We start from the raw sequence: 17,418 nt of genomic DNA, 5'->3' as shown, positions 1-17,418 counted from the left end.
ACTGAATGTAGAGCGTACAGAAAGTGTTTAGTGCTATCTACCTAAAGGTACTCATGTAGGCTACACGGCCTACAAAGCCATTCAGTTTGTTCTGACAAATTGGACCTTGAAAAGTTCAAGGGACATTCGCTGTGATATAATATAGAAACTTCTATAAGGATTTGCTCGAAAATGCTTCGAAACTACGGTAAAGGGTGGGACGAAAATGAACAGTGGCGGAGAAGGCGCGGCGTGATGAAAATACGGTCTGAACATGCCACTCAGAATCAGCCATTTCCAATTTGACAATGACAATGACAATAATACCTGAGCGCTCAAACACTTATTTTGAGGTATTTTCCTGTTGTGTGGTAACATAACAACAACCCCCAGCCCGAACTGCAGGCCACGCACACACCCAATGTACAACTCTTTTGTCACTAATGCACACTGGCATCATTAACATTCAACGTCACAAACGAACAAAATTAATTGAAAACAGCTGATGTAACGCTTCTCGCCTCTTTAGAATGCTAGTTGTTTCTGCACGTTAAATAAATAGGCTGAACGAATGCCGAGCTGCCGACATGGAGGGTTTTGTGTTTCTGAAATCACCGTGCTGGTTGTTGGTTGTCGTTCCGCAAACGCATTTAAAGCTGAAGTGTGCTTCTTTAAAAAGTGATAAACATGTGTTAAAGTGAACTTTTCGGTGAGTTCAAGGAGTGCTTGTGCCAGAAATAACAAATGAAATACAGCTTAACGTATTATTTTCCATGATAACGACTCAAACTTGAGTATTTGGTATCAGACTTTTCCACAAACCCACCGTACTGATGAATTGTCAAAGACTTTAGTATTATGGATATGTTAATACATCAACAATGAAATGATCGCACCTGAAGGGGCCTGATGCAGGAACTACATTGAACACAAACACCCCGCTTTGTTGGTAATACAAAAAAACAAAAACTTTGTTCAAACGGTCAAATTAAATTTCAAACATTAGACACAAACAAACATGAAATAAAATGGGTAAAAGAGATAAGAATTTTTGAAAATGTGTCTCATCCAAGGTTAGGTATCCATTTAAACCACACTAACCATGTGGATACCCCTTTACGTTTTGAAATGTGGTGCTTCTTCTTCTCCTACCTCCTACCGATTGTGATAGAAAACATGCTTTACTCTACGCCTGAGAAAAAGTAATTGAAAGGGGCATTGTATGTAAGTCCAATGATTTCTAATGAGAGAAATACAAAGGGAAGCAATCGTTAAAAGCCCTTATCTAAAGGAAAAAGTATGAAACTTGAGTATGGGGTATACGACTTTTGCACAAGAATCACCATTGAATAATGTAGTAACATTGAAAATTCGATTTTAAGCTTTAATAACTCGTTTCAATTTAGTTTTTAATCAACACGGTCTATCTTTTTAATTCGGGACACCTCATTTCTGGCAAAGACCAATATGACGTCATCGCGGAAAATGTGTCAAGCAAATGCGCTCATAAATGTCTGTTACCAATTTTAATAACAATCCGTTCTGTAGCTTTTGAGAAATGATTATCACAGACAGACAGACTTGCAGAAAAACACACAAACATACTGACACACAAACATTGGGAGACAAACATCACCCTCTGCCCTCGTTAAATCATTCTGGCAAGTATTGACTGAGTGTAAAACAGAAGAGACGCACCGCCGCCGTTTTAATAAACCAGGCGTTTATTAAGATTTCCGGTCAGTCCCCCTCGAAACGTAGGACTATTCTGATGGGAAGACCCCGATGTAACATTTTTCTGAGTTAGCAAATGTTCGTACAGGGCCAACTCTTCTGCGTGACGTTGACAACAGAGACTGTATTTTCAGCAATGTTCATTGTCATGATATTGCTTTCTGTTGTCAAGTCACAAAAACGTTCATCACTGGAAGATATTTAGGCCGTTGGCCCGTTTTATAGTTTCGTAACGGGTTGTCCTTTGTCATTCCATGCCATACGTTCTCGGACAGCGAGGGACATTGTTAGACTAACGGCGTTGTGTCATTTGGATGGAACCGTATGTACAATTTTCTCTCTGCGGGGTTATGTACTTGTGGGAATTTTTCATTTGGAGGTACGTATAATCATAAGAATTTTCCCCTTCATTTTAGAAACTTTCACTGTCATTTATAACGTACACCCGACTGTTACTTTTTATCCGAGTACATCACTGTTGGGCGTTTAATAATATATATATATATACTTATACGTATTAACAATATCTTGGCTTGCGTTTAACTCAATACAATGTCATAAATACATCGCTGAAACAGGTTGATTTACAATAATGACTTCCAACGAATGTATCATTCAAATGCCGACCGTTAAATGGATTTTATTCATAAATGTCGGCTTTACCTTCATCACGCATCACAACATTTTCCAGAAGTTCGATCGCTCGGAAGACACAGGCGAGACAATGTCTTCCGAGCGAGCTTCTGAAACATGTGTCAGATAAGTTTATTTTGTGTGTTATATATATAAGTGTTTGTCTCTCTGTCCGCTTCACAGACCGCTGGGTCAAAGGTCAGCGAACGTAACGTTTTGATATGTCATAAATTAAACGTTCCAAAAACACCTTTCTTGTTTTTTGATTCATCATTACATTTAGTCAAGTTTTGACTAAATGTTTTAACATAGAGGGGGAATCGAGACGAGGGTCGTGGTGTATGTGCGTGTGTGTGTCTGTCTCTGTGTGTGTGTGTGTGTGTGTAGAGCGATTCAGACTAAACTACTGGACCGATCTTTATGAAATTTGACATGAGAGTTCCTGGGTATGAAATCCCCGAACGTTGTTTTCATTTTTTTGATAAATGTCTTTGATGACGTCATATCCGGCTTTTCGTGAAAGTTGAGGCGGCACTGTCACGCTCTCATTTTTCAACCAAATTGGTTGAAATTTTGGTCAAGTAATCTCCGACGAAGCCCGGACTTCGGTATTGCATTTCAGCTTGGTGGCTTAAAAATTAATTAATAACTTTGGTCATTAAAAATCTGAAAATTGTAAAAAAAAATAAAAATTTATAAAACGATCCAAATTTACGTTCATCTTATTCTCCATCATTTTCTGATTCCCAAAACATATAAATATGTTATATTTGGATTAAAAACAAGCTCTGAAAATTAAATATATAAAAATTATTATCAAAATTAAATTGTCCAAATCAATTTAAAAACACTTTCATCTTATTCCTTGTCGGTTCCTGATTCCAAAAACATATAGATATGATATGTTTGGATTAAAAACACGCTCAGAAAGTTAAAACAAAGAGAGGTACAGAAAAGCGTGCTATCCTTCTTAGCGCAACTACTACCCCGCTCTTCTTGTCAATTTCACTGCCTTTGCCATGAGCGGTGGACTGACGATGCTACGAGTATACGGTCTTGCTGAAAAATGGCTTTGCGTTCAGTTTCATTCTGTGAGTTCGACAGCTACTTGACTAAATATTGTATTTTCGCCTTACGCGACTTGTTTTTTGTTTTTACATTTAGTCAAGTTTTGACTAAATGTTTTAACTTGACTAAATGTTTTAACATAGAGGGGGAATCGAGACGAGGGTCATGGTGTATGTGTGTCACTGTCAGTGTGTGTGTGTGTGTGTGTGTGTGTGTGTGTGTGTGTGTGTGTGTGTGTGTGTGTGTGTGTGTGTGTGTGTCTGTGTCTGTGTGTGTGTGTGTCTGTGTGTGTGTAGAGCGATTCAGACTAAACTACTGGACCGATCTTTATGAAATTTGACATGAGAGTTCCTGGGAATGATATCCCCGGAAGTTTATTTTAATTTTTCGATAAATATCTTTGATGACGTCATATCCGGCTTTTTGTAAAAGTTGAGGCGGCACTGTCACACCCTCATTTTCCATCAAATTGATTGAAAATTTGGCAAATCAATCTTCGACGAAGGCCGGACTTTGGTATTGCATTTCAGCTTGGTGGCTTAAAACATAATTAATGAATTTGGTCATTAAAAATCGGAAACTTATTTTTTTTTTTAAACGATCCAAAAACAATTTAATCTTATTCTTCGTCATTTTCTGATTCCAAAAACATATACATATGTTATATTTGGATTACAAATAATCCCTGAAAATTAAAAATCTGAAAATTATGATTAAAATTAATTTTCCAAAATCGATTTAGAAACAATTTCATCTGATTCCTTGTCCGTCCCTGATTCCAAAAACATATAGATATGATATGTTTGGATAAAAAACAAAGTCAGTACGCTAAAAAGAATAGAGATACAGAAAAGCGTGTTATCCTGCTCAGCGCGACCATTACCGCACTATTCTGGCTTGTCGATTTTACTGCCTTTGCCACGAGCGGTGGACTGACGAAACTACGAGTATGCGGTCTTGGTGAAAAAATGCAGTGCGTTCAGTTTGATTCTGTGAGTTCGACAGCTTGACTAAATGTTGTTATTTCGCCTTACGCGACTTGTTTTGAAGTGTTGTAGTGAAAATTACTAAGTGTGTCACTGTATAGACAATGCACACTATTGGCTTTTAGCGAGAAGGCCGCGCACTCCCGCATATAGCCAAACTAACAGGTTGAAGAGACTTAAAAAAATTATTTAAAAAACCCAACTAACCCATAAATGAAAATAACGGTTGACAGAAACTTTAACATGTTCTGCACTCACACACTCAAAAACCTGACAAAGAATTTATTTCAACATTTTGCATGAAAACCATAAGTAATTATCCGGTCGTGTGTAAGCATTCTCACACATATACAAACCTTACAGTACACTGACATCAAGATAACACACACACACAAAAAGAAAGAAGAAAGCCCGTGAGGTCGAAAACAAGAAGGCCATCACATAAATGCATGGGTACATATCGTAACAATTCTTGTTTTATATTATCAAATCATCTTAGTACATCTGGTAACACCTCTGTTCTAGATTTTTTGAGATAAGTGGTCTGACCAATTCCCAATCATGGACAACTTTTGTGGAGGAGCCTTTTGGGTCAGTATGAATGCCCTGCATGCATCTCTATCTTTCTGTTTGTCTGTCTGTCTATCACAAATCTCCAACCTCACACACACTACAAAACTGCACCAATCGACAGCAAGCAATTAACTTGTTTGTTTGGTTAGTTGTTTGTTAGTAAGTTATATAGTTCGTCAATTCTAAGTTAGTTTGTTCGGTATTACGTAAGGTAGATAATTAGTTAGTGGGTTAATTAAAGTGTAGTTAAAAAGTTGATGTGTGGGTATTGTCGCGATATAACCTTCGTGGTTGAAAACGACGTTAAACACCAAATAAAGAAAAAAAGGGTATTGTTTGGTGTTTTGTTAGTTCGCACTTTCTCTATTCACTCGTTCGTTCTTCTGTTCGTCCGTACATTTTCCTAATACTGACATTTTACTTGATGAATCACAAATTCCATTGATTCATAAAGAGTTTTAGACAATGTGTTCTTAAGTACTTTTGTGAGCAATTTCTATAGTTAATACATTCTCGACAATCTGCTTCATCGCTATGCTACGTACACTAAAGTGTTGTTGTTGATGTTGGTGTTGGTGTTGGTGCTGTTGCTGTTGCTGTTGCTGCTGCTGCTGTTGTTTCTGTTGCCCATATTGTTTCTCAGTACATGAATTTAATGTGGACGGAAAACATTCCCATCTGTTCTCAGAACACGACTCTTCTACTGGAAAATACCTGGCCACAGCTGACGCCATGTTTTGTGGACTTGGTGGTCACGTGCGCTCCGTGTCTGATGTTCTGGTTGGCCATTCCCTGTCACGTGTACAAAGAGGAATCCAGTCGCGTTGATCGACAGTTCTCCTACCCCGTTTCCCGTCTAAACGTCGCAAAATTGGTTTGTTCAATATATACTGTAATCGCTGAAAGACGGTTTATGGGAAAGTTTGTTTGTTTGTTTGCTTTAACGCCCAGCCGACCAGGCGAAGGGCCATATCAGGGCGGTGCTGCTTTGACATATAACGTGCGCCACACACAAGACAGAAGTCGCAGCACAGGCTCACCCAGTCACATTATTCTGACACCCGGGACCAACCAGTCCTAGCACTAACCCCATAATGCCAGACGCCAGGCGGAGCAGCCACTAGATTGCCAATTTTAAAGTCTTAGGTATGACCCGGCCGGGGTTCGAACCCACGAACTCCCGATCACGGGGCGGACGCCTTACCACTGGGCCAACCGTGCCGGTAATAATGGGAAAGTGTGTTTGTTCTTTAGTTGTATTTTTATTTTAGGGAGGGGATGGGAGCATCCCGAACTCAGGTCAAAATGAGTTTGGCTCATTCTATCCCTGACAGGATGCCTTGGTTTTCCTTGTCTGGCGAGGAAATCGATTTTTTTTTTTACATATTTAGATCTTTTCGTAATGTGTCAGTTATGGATGTAAGCAGATTCGCGTTCGTCGATAATGATTTTTCATGGTGTTGTGTAATTTTTAAATTACAAAGGAATTGATATGTAAGACAGTTTCAAGCGAGCTATTTTTCGCGGCTGTATTTACTGTGCAAACAACTCTAAATATGGCAAAAGTGTCACGTGATAATCAACCGTTTGATTTCGGCCCTCGCTGGAGCAGACGATTTTTTGACAGTGATGCAACCATATATTACGGTCTCCTTCCGGCAGCAGTCCCAAAATTTCGACTTGTTTTGACCTTAGAACGATGTCTTTATCATAACTGTGAAGAACAGAACGGAGATCACTGTCGAAGTCGGCCAATCTGCCATCATTTTCGTCTCGCGAACACTGCTCGTGAACAACATATGGGAGATAACTCTGTATTCTTGTTTTGATAGATTCGCGTAGGACTTTAGCGTCCGGTCAGAGAGATAACTGGCGATAGCCGTTGAGCGATGATGATGAGAATGGGGATGGGAGATGATGAGGAGGAAGGAGGGATCCCTCTGAACAGAATAACGTACTTGAAATAACCATCTCCGTCGCGATATAACCTTGAATGGTTGAAAACGACGTTAAACACCAAATAAAGAAAGAAAGAAAGAAAGAAATAACCATCTAGGTACCAATAGTTTGAACACCTGTGGATACGAGAGTTTACTGATGCTTTCACCATGTGATATTAGTACGATGTGTGTGTGTGTAGGCCTAATGTGTAGTTACACACCATACTGGGAAGAGATTCAAACGACGGTTTTGATTTTTATATCTGAAGGTTTTAATTTTTTAACTGAGGATTGTTTTTAAAACTTTACTTTCTGAAACATTTGTTTGAAGTTAATTCGACACACATTTCATCGTTACCCTAAACTGTAAAACATTAGAGTACTATGCAGTGATTCAGCGAATATAATTTTTATTAAATTTACATGCATATCAAAACTATGACAACGGGATGCATCACAGATTTTATACCTCAAAATAAAATGTCTTGCGGACAGTATCTGTTGAGATATACACATAAATTAAGGTACTTGACTGGATTGTTGCTGGTAGTTTCGTCTGACGTGAACAATGGTCCTTACCATCCTGATGAAGTCAGCGAATATCTGTTGAACATTTGATAAAGGACTCATACCCACATTCCACACAACCGTTCTAGGTCCCGTTCCCGTACCGACCAAGGACGGCTGCCACTATGGTCAGAGGCTGCTCAAAGATGCCAAAAACGGCCGTTTGCGCAGCGTTCCATTGTTGTGGCAGCCGTCCTTGGTCGGTACGGGAACGGGACCAAGAACGGTTGTGTGGAATGGGGGTATTACCCAAACTGGTTGTGTGGAATGGGGGTATTACCCAAACTGGTTGTGTGGAATGGGGGTATTACCCAAACTGGTTGTGTGGAATGGGGGTATTACCCAAACTGGTTGTGTGGAATGGAGGTATTACCCAAACTGGTTGTGTGGAATGGGGGTATTACCCAAACTGGTTGTGTGGAATGGGGGTATTACCCAAACTGGTTGTGTGGAATGGGGGTATTACCCAAACTGGTTGTGTGGAATGTGGGTATTACCCAAACTGGTTGTGTGGAATGGGGGGTATTACCCAAACTGGTTGTGTGGAATGTGGGTATTACCCAAACTGGTTGTGTGGAATGGGGGTATTACCCAAACTGGTTGTGTGGAATGGGGGTATTACCCAAACTGGTTGTGTGGAATGGAGGTATTACCCAAACTGGTTGTGTGGAATGGGGGTATTACCCAAACTGGTTGTGTGGAATGGGGGTATTACCCAAACTGGTTGTGTGGAATGGGGGTATTACCCAAACTGGTTGTGTGGAATGGGGGTATTACCCAAACTGGTTGTGTGGAATGGGGGTATTACCCAAACTGGTTGTGTGGAATGGGGGTATTACCCAAACTGCTTGCTGTTGTGTTTTCTGTTTGTTTTGGTGAACCCTGGATGTATAAGTGGAAGAGGATGTTTCAGGCGTGTTGCTGCTTGCTGTGTGTCCTGGTGGTGCTACAATTACTGGAGCATGTGTTCACCGCCACCAGTCCTGCCGCCATTGTTGGTGACAGCGTTCTACTGCTGACTCTGGTGAGTTCCCCCTCTCCCCCCCCCCCCCCCCCTCGCGTCCCGACAAGATTTTGTTTAACTGAAGAGAGGAAATCAAAATGTTTAACAAGTTTGGAAGTAACAAGTGTGAAAAAACATCAGCTTTGTAAAATCTTCTTCAATTTATTGTGATAGACCTAAATGTAAATAGTTTCAAAAACAGAGCCACCGCCATGTGAACTGAGAAAGAGAAAAACTTCGGATGAGACGAAAAACCGAGGTCCCTTCGTGTACACTACATTGGGTTGTGCACGTTAAAGATCCCACGATTGACAAAAGGGTCTTTCCTGGCAAAATTGTATAGGCATAGATAAAAAATGTCCACCAAAATACCCGTGTGACTTGGAATAATAGGCCGTGAAAAGTAGGACATGCGCCGAAATGGCTGCGATCTGCTGGTCGATGTGAATGCGTGATGTATTGTGTAAAATAATTCCATCTCACACGGCATAAATAGATCCCTGCGCCTTGAGTTCGAGTCTGGAGATACGCGCGCGATATAAGACTTCATATATAATAATAAAACTTGCACCGGTTCGGCACAGTCAAATAATTTGAAGGGACGGTAAGAAGCAACAATCAATCACTCTGATGAGGCTTAATTCTTCTGGTCTGCAGTAGAAAACAAATGTGCTCGTCGCTGAAGATACTATACGTCCAAAAATCAACGACCATATATCATTCCTGCGTACATTTTAGGCACAATAGCATTTTAAGCCTTTGCAAAATTACCTGTCGTAAATTGTTCGAGATTTTGTGTGTGTAAGGTCTTCAATTTTTGCATAGCTTTCGGGGTAATTGAAACATATACGATGCATGGCCATGGGCTGGATTTCGCTCCTCGTGCGTGGCAAGGATATGATTATTGCCAAGTCCGCGAAAAGAAAAGACCATTTTCTGAAGATGTAAAATCCATGAATCAGAGTCTGGGAATAAACAATGTTATTTCAACATGATAATACGAAGGTAGCCCAAATCGTTTGGCCAGATGCACTAGAAAGAGGCGGCACACGAGAGATCTCGGCAAGTAGGATGAATTCTTCAAAGCCGTTTAGACATGATTGCGAAGATCATTTTCTTCATCCTTGATTGTTGGACCAACTTGTCAAGGGATTGTCTGTCCATGCTGCGCCCTTGTGTCCTCAGGTTGCTGCCACCTTGATGACGCAATACGAACGTAGCCGCGGTGTGATTACATCATCTCCGCTGTTCGTTTTCTGGCTGCTGAAAACTGGCTGTGACGTCATACCATTATATACAAAAGTAATGTTGAAGGTAAGTGAATAATGCTGCACCCAATTGTCCATCTGTACCCCAAATATTTTTTATATTGAGTAAATGAATGAGAATAGAGCCCGGGTAGGCTACTGCTGGCGAAATCTTCTGCTTCAGAGTGCCAATTCTGTTTCGGATCACATTTTATTCAGTGCTGATGGTTATCATTACGTCTTGCACACGGAACCCGTGGGATTATAGGTACTCAAATCTGTAGTCTAGCCCTGGCGATCAGGAGCAAAGAACGTCGTATGGGACGAAGCGAACATTAAAACAGAGTAGGCCCCTACATAGGTAATACACAGTTTAAAAGCGTTTAAACTTTAAATAATGAGTGTATATAAGGCATAACTGGTGTGTGGTGACACTATTCCACATCCCAAGCCGAACCGTTTCGTATTTCTTGAGACCAAAAGCTTTTGGAGGGGAAATGTTTTTGCCCGCCCTACCTTACCAACTACCTGCTCTAAAACAGATTTGCGAGTCAGCTTTAGTAGGCTATTGACATGACACAAAACCTCCACGTAATGCAAAGTCAATCAAATCAGAAACGTTTCCTTTATGATGACTACACATATTGTTGGTCAGCTGGGTTTTCAAATCATAACAATAAATAGATAAATACATGAATAAATAAATAAATAAAAATAAATAAATGAATAGATAAATTGTAAATAATGAGGGGAAAAACCAACAATGCTAAATTGGTTAAGTTTTTACCGTTTTACTTACCTTAATTTGAGTGAATTCTGTGTCACCATGTGTCGTAGGACTACGAAAGGGACGCAGGGAAGTTTGCGGAGTTTGTGCTGGGCTACCTGGTGACACTGACAATGGTGCTTCTCTACGCCTTTGCTGACCCCGTGGCTGTCTTCTTCACCAACAAGCTACACCCTGCGGGAGAGGTGATTTTTACATTTAGTCAAGTTATGACTAAATGTTTTAACATCGAGGGGGGAATCGAGACGAGGGTCGTGGTGTATGTGCGTGTGTGTGTGTGTGTGTGTGTGTGTGTGTGTGTGTGTATGTGTGTGTGTGTAGAGCGATTCAGACTAAACTACTGGACCGATCTTTATGAAATTTGACATGAGAGTTCCTGGGTATGAAATCCCCGAACGTTTTTTTCATTTTTTGGATAAATGTCTTTGATGACGTCATATCCGGCTTTTCGTGAAAGTTGAGGCGGCACTGTCACGCCCTCCTTTTTCAACCAAATTGGTTGAAATTTTGGTCAAGTAATCTTCGACGAAGCCCGGACTTCGGTATTGCATTTCAGCTTGGTGGCTTAAAAATTAATTAATGACTTTGGTCATTAAAAATCTGAAAATTGTAAAAAAGAATAAAAATTTACAAAACGATCCAAATTTACGTTCATCTTATTCTCCATCATTTGCTGATTCCAAAAACATATAAATATGTTATATTTGGATTAAAAACAAGCTCTGAAAATTAAATATATAAAAATTATTATCAAAATTAAATTGTCGAAATCAATTTAAAAACACTTTCATCTTATTCCTTGTCGGTTCCTGATTCCAAAAACATATAGATATGATATGTTTGGATTAAAAACACGCTCAGAAAGTTAAAACAAAGAGAGGTACAGAAAAGCGTGCTATCCTTCTTAGCGCAACTACTACCCCGCTCTTCTTGTCAATTTCACTGCCTTTGCCATGAGCGGTGGACTGACGATGCTACGAGTATACGGTCTTGCTGAAAAATGGCATTGCGTTCAGTTTCATTCTGTGAGTTCGACAGCTACTTGACTAAATGTTGTATTTTCGCCTTACGCGACTTGTTACATTTAGTCAAGTTTTGACTAAATGTTTTAACATAGAGGGAGAATCGAGACGAGGGTCGTGGTGTATGTGTGTGTGTGTGTGTGTGTGTGTGTGTGTGCGTGTGTGTGTGTGTGTGTGTGTGTGTGTGTGTGTGTGTGTGTGTGTGTGTGTGTCTGTCCGTCTGTGCGTGTGTGTGTGTGTAGAGCGATTCAGACCAAACTACTGGACCGATCTTTATGAAATTTGACATGAGAGTTCCTGGGAATGATATCCCTGGCCTTTTTTTTTCTTTTTTTCGATAAATACCTTTGATGACGTCATATCCGGCTTTTTGTAAAAGTTGAGGCGGCACTGTCACACCCTCATTTTTCAATCAAATTGATTGAAATTTTGGCCAAGCAATCTTCGACAAATGTCAGACTTCGGTATTGCATTTCAGCTTGGTGACTTAAGAGTTAATTAATGACTTTGGTCATTAAAAATCTGAAAATTGTAAATAAAAATTGTTTTTATAAAACGATCCAAATTTACGTTCATCTTATTCTTCATCATTTTCTGATTCCAAAAACATATAAATATGTTATATTTGAATTAAAAACAAGCTCTGAAAATTAAAAATATAAAAATTATGATCAAAATTAATTTTTCGAAATCAATTTAAAAACACTTTTATCTTATTCCCTGTCGGTTCCTGATTCCAAAAACATATTGATAGGATATGTTTGGATTAAAAACACGCTCAGAAAGTTAAAACGAAGAGAGGCACAGAAAAGCGTGCTATCCTTCTCAGCGCAACTACTACCCCGCTCTTCTTGTCAATTTCACTGCCTTTGCCGGCACGAGCGGTGGACTGACGATGCTACGAGCATACGGTCTTGCTGAAAAATGGCATTGCGTTCAGTTTCATTTTGTGAGTTCGACAGCTTGACAAAATGTTGTATTTTCGCCTTACGCGACTTGTTTTTTCTTAAACAAATACAGTGGTAAAAATACAATAACCCCGCCCCGTACTCAATGTAAGACAATCTGCGATAATCGTGTGCCCACCATTTTAAATACCTGTGCCCACCATTTTAAATACCTGTGCCCACCATTTTAAATACCTGTGCCCACCATTTTAAATACCTGTGCCCACCATTTTAAATACCTGTGCCCACCATTTTAAATACCTGTGAAGACCAGAAAGGGATGGAGTTTTAAAATAATGTTAACTTTGTAGATGTGATTTTACATTCGCATAATTATTATATACATTATAATTGGGAAGAATAAAAAACACACCAGACAAACACACAAACATGAATGGTTTGTTTAATGGATCGTGTAATTCTTGACAAACTAAACATTCTCTAAAGAATCGGCCATTTCAGACAATCAGACAGTCAGTTTTCGCTCTATGCTGCAGTGCTCTTTAAAGATCTATTTTGTGGAACATTCAGCAAAATGAACAAACAAACAAATAAACAAAACAAAAACCAAACAAAAAAAACCCAACCAACACAACACTCTTGACGTACATGTAATCCACTGTGAACACTCGTGTGTGTACAGAGAGGCTGCCCGGAAACAACAACGTCCTTCCTTAACCAGCTGACCTTTGCCTGGCTGACAAAGTAAGTTGAGTCTTAATTCTACAGCATCAAAGGCACACTCTTTTTTTTGTGAAAACAGTTAGGCTCCCATCTCAGATCTGGCCTCTCTTTTATTACACCCCCGGTATAGGGGTGTGTATAGGATTCGGTCGATGTGTTTGTTTGTTTGTGTGTTTGTGTTCGCATATAGATCTCAAGAATGAACGGACCGATCGTCACCAAACTTGGTGAACAGGTTCTATACATTCCTGAGACGGTCCTTACAAAAATTGGGACCAGTCAAACACACGGTTAGGGAGTTATTGGTGGATTAAGATTCTACAAGGACTTATAGAGGGACATATTAATGGTCAAAGGGAAATAATCTTCTCAGTTGGTGGCAGTGAGAATGGTAAGGACGGGGGTGTTTTTCCTACCTCGGAGGAATTTCTTGTTTGGGATAAGACCATCTGCTTGCTGTGGAGCTTTGGGACTTTTGGATGAATTACCCAGAGAGCAGCCACGCTGTTCATTTTTGGTATGTGGCCAAGTGGAGGGATAGTCTTATACCACGTAACCCGTCGCGATATAACCTTCGTGGTTGAAAACGACGTTAAACACCAAATAAAGAAAGAAAGATACCACGTAAAAGCCTGGCGAGATCTGAGACTGTGAGAAGGAGTGCAAGTGCACATGACGTGTCTATAGAGCGACCATTGTTCCACAGATCTCTATCCAGGTTGGTAGGATTACCTTGAAACCAGCAAGTAAAACCTGTATTCCATTAATTTCAGACTAGGTTGATGAAATTAACTTTAAAAAAAGCCAGTAGACCAGTGTCCTGTTCTCTATCCAGGATGATGGGATTACCTTGAAACCATTGTTCAACAGATGTCGTGTAGAGACGATAAACAATTATAACCATCTATAGATGTCTATCCAGGTTTTTGGGATGACTCTGAAACCAGCCAGTAGACCAATGCAGTTTTGTTCCCAGATTGACTGAAAGGACAATAAGTAGTGGTCAAATTGCCCTGGCTACATGCAGGACATGTTTTGTCGGAAGCTCCACTACATGTCAAAACCATCGGACAGTCGACCGGCCAGGGTTCAGAACAATGCGTCAGATCGAAAAAGTATGCGTCAATGACAGAAGACAGAGGCTTGAGATTAGCACTGCCTATGTTCTATTTGTCGAGACGAGGATGACGGGATGGCATTGAAAGCAGCCAGCAGACCCGTGTTCTACACATTACTAGGCAGGTTGATATGATTGCCCTGAAAGCAGCCAGCAGACCAGTGTTCTACACATTACTAGGCAGGTTGATATGATTGCCCTGAAAGCAGCCAGCAGACCAGTGTTCTACACATTACTAGGCAGGTTGATATGATTGCCCTGAAAGCGGCCGGCAGACCCGTGTTCTACACATTACTAGGCAGGTTGATATGATTGCCCTGAAAGCAGCCAGCAGACCCGTGTTCTACACATTACTAGGCAGGTTGATATGATTGCCCTGAAAGCAGCCAGCAGACCCGTGTTCTACACATTACTAGGCAGGTTGATATGATTGCCCTGAAAGCAGCCAGCAGACCCGTGTTCTACACATTACTAGGCAGGTTGATATGATTGCCCTGAAAGCAGCCAGCAGACCCGTGTTCTACACATTACTAGGCAGGTTGATATGATTGCCCTGAAAGCAGCCAGCAGACCAGTGTTCTACACATTACTAGGCAGGTTGATATGATTGCCCTGAAAGCAGCCAGCAGACCAGTGTTCTACACATTACTAGGCAGGTTGATATCATTGCCCTGAAAGCAGCCAGAAGACCCGTGTTCTATTTGTACAGGTTGATGGGATTGCCCTGAAAGCAGCCAGAAGACCCGTGTTCTATTTGTACAGGTTGATGGGATTGCCCTGAAAGCAGCCAGAAGACCCGTGTTCTATTTGTACAGGTTGATGGGATTGCCCTGAAAGCAGCTAGAAGACCCGTGTTCTATTTGTGCAGCAAGTAGACCAGTCAGTTCGATTTGCCTCAGTTGATGGAAATACCTTGAAACTAGCCAGTAGACCCGTGTTCTATTTGTTGTGCAGGTTGATGTGAATGCCTTGAAAGCAGCCAGTAAACCATACAGTGTTCTGTGTGTCCAGGTTGATGGTGCTGGCTTACCAGCGAGGCGTGGAGATGGCGGACATGTGGGACCTCAACCCACGTGACCAGAGCGTCAACCTCGTCCGCGTCTTTGAGCGCATTTGGGGGCAGGAACAACAGCGATGTTCAAGGTATGGCTCATGTCCTTCAGGGGCGGATCACATACTTTTTAAGGGGGGGTTTCTAAATTTCTTTTAGGGACAATTCGACGACGCAAAGCGTTTAGTTGAGGGCGCGAAGCGTTCGAACCTCCTACAGGGCCCCGGAAAATGTTGATACAAATGTAAAGCCGAGCGGTGGTAGCTTCACGGAAACATTAACTGTCTGTGTCTAAGATGTTACCGTGCATGTGTTTTTAAAAGGCATTTGTCAGGATGGCATTCAAACCACACGCACCAGACGAACAGACGAACAGAATACTTCCGACAACAAAATGTAAAATCAACAAGAGTGTAGTAAGATTCCAAATTGTATTCAGACAAAAACAATCAAAAAAACATACGTGGGTTCTTCCATAGAAAATATATCTATAAAGAATCTAGGTTGGCTTTCCTACAGTTTAAATACTATACTAACAAATACATTCCGAGTCTTTAAACTGCTGAAAAATCGGGCATGACCCGTAGGTACCCTGGCAACCCAACTTACTCTCCAAAAACAAAACCTAAGTCCTAATCTGCAGGAAAAATCGGGCAGGGTTCGGGGCCTGGACAAAATCGAGCGACGCCGCTCGATCACTGCTTGTTGGTAACCTTAGAGTAGCGCGCACTACTCTAATTAGCCTGGTGGAAACCGAGTGAACAGCGCGCACTGTTCACTATTGCAAGTGGAACTGGAGCTGCGATTTGAGGACGTACGTGGTCTACAAGGTCAGGCACTAAGGCTCACATACCCGCAAAACCACACGCAACTCCAGGGAAAGACACCAAGCATAAGGAAAGATTCCCGCACCTTTAACCCAGCTCAATGTATCTCCCCTGTTCACGATTGCAAGTGGGACTGGAGCCGCGTATCGAGGACGTGGTTTATTTGGTCAGGCACTAAGGCTCACATCAGTACCAGCAAAACCACACACAACTCCGGGGAGAGGCACCAAGCATAAGGAAAGATTCCCGCACCTTTAACCCAGCTCAATGTATCTCCCCCAGTGGTAGTTTTGATGACCCTGACTCTAAAACAGGGGAGACGCATGCTTTAGTCACTTATTAGGCACCCTACTCTCTCACACGTCTCCCGACATCATGAGGACTCCGGCTTTTATAGCTAACGGGGCTTCCTCCCACGTCACCCTAGCGGGACCAATGAGAATCTCGCTCTGGCAGCGCGGGAGCAAAAGGGAGGGGAGGTGGAGGGCTCCGAGCCTGCTGCCAGCCTCCTTACAAACTGAAGTTAAATTCCTCAAATATACACAAAAGCTCTTCTATTAAGAAAACCCACATGAAAAATGATGTACAAACATATGTCCTTAAAGGCCGAGGGTCGGGTATAAAAGCAGAGCGGCGCGTGGCACTTCAGTCTAATGTCCAGCCCTTTTCAGGAAACGAACTCTCACTTGAAATATTATTTTCAAAAATACTCTGTCTATACCAAACTCAAAAGCACCATTTTTGTCAAGCAAACATTTGAAGGTGTACACCACACATGCACCCCAAAAAGTGTTTATAATAACCCCTGGATAACGTACTTTCAGAAAAAAAAATTCACTCGCCAAATTTGAATTCAAAATCAAACGGCTGTCAGTCGTGGTGGACTGGGCGGAGCTAAAGACACGAGAAAGGTAATGTCCACGCACCGCTCATTCCTTTTCGGCAACACACCCCCGCCACATAACGTTTACCAGATGTTGTATGACCCCAAAGTTCCGGTCACTCCGCGCTATTGCAGCCGCCATGGATGCTACATGACACCACTGGCTAATCTGCCTGAGAGTGTAACACTTTCAATAATCGTTCTGTAATTAATAAATCGTTTCAAAGATAGTCTGCACTTTACGAATGTTAGTTTGGTATTTATTACTTTTTTTTAAAAGTGAAACATATTCAACCGAAAAAAAAGTTTTCTTCTTGGGCTGAAAAGGGAAGCTGAAGTTATTTGGTGGATGAATACGATCGTGAGTTAG

The 17,418-nt window shown here is 41.2% G+C and overlaps 1 protein-coding gene across 1 annotated transcript in view; it reads left to right on the top strand.

The window, feature by feature from the left end:
- The first annotated feature begins 1,961 nt into the window (after window positions 1–1,961).
- Window positions 1,962–17,418, top strand: part of LOC138969498 (ATP-binding cassette sub-family C member 3-like) — a 69,319-nt gene continuing 53,862 nt past the window's right edge. The window contains exons 1-8 of the mRNA XM_070342304.1: window positions 1,962–2,092; window positions 4,926–4,991; window positions 5,662–5,847; window positions 8,394–8,504; window positions 9,669–9,797; window positions 10,568–10,702; window positions 13,130–13,191; window positions 15,299–15,430. Coding sequence (XP_070198405.1) covers window positions 4,962–4,991; window positions 5,662–5,847; window positions 8,394–8,504; window positions 9,669–9,797; window positions 10,568–10,702; window positions 13,130–13,191; window positions 15,299–15,430 — 785 coding nt within the window. The 5' untranslated portion in view covers window positions 1,962–2,092; window positions 4,926–4,961. The remainder of the gene's footprint in view (window positions 2,093–4,925; window positions 4,992–5,661; window positions 5,848–8,393; window positions 8,505–9,668; window positions 9,798–10,567; window positions 10,703–13,129; window positions 13,192–15,298; window positions 15,431–17,418) is intronic.

Source organism: Littorina saxatilis, linkage group LG6 (assembly GCF_037325665.1).
Source record: "Littorina saxatilis isolate snail1 linkage group LG6, US_GU_Lsax_2.0, whole genome shotgun sequence".
Lineage (NCBI taxonomy): Eukaryota > Metazoa > Mollusca > Gastropoda > Littorinimorpha > Littorinidae > Littorina > Littorina saxatilis.
Note: the sequence above shows the minus strand (reverse complement) of the source record. Positions and strands in the feature narration are given on the sequence as shown.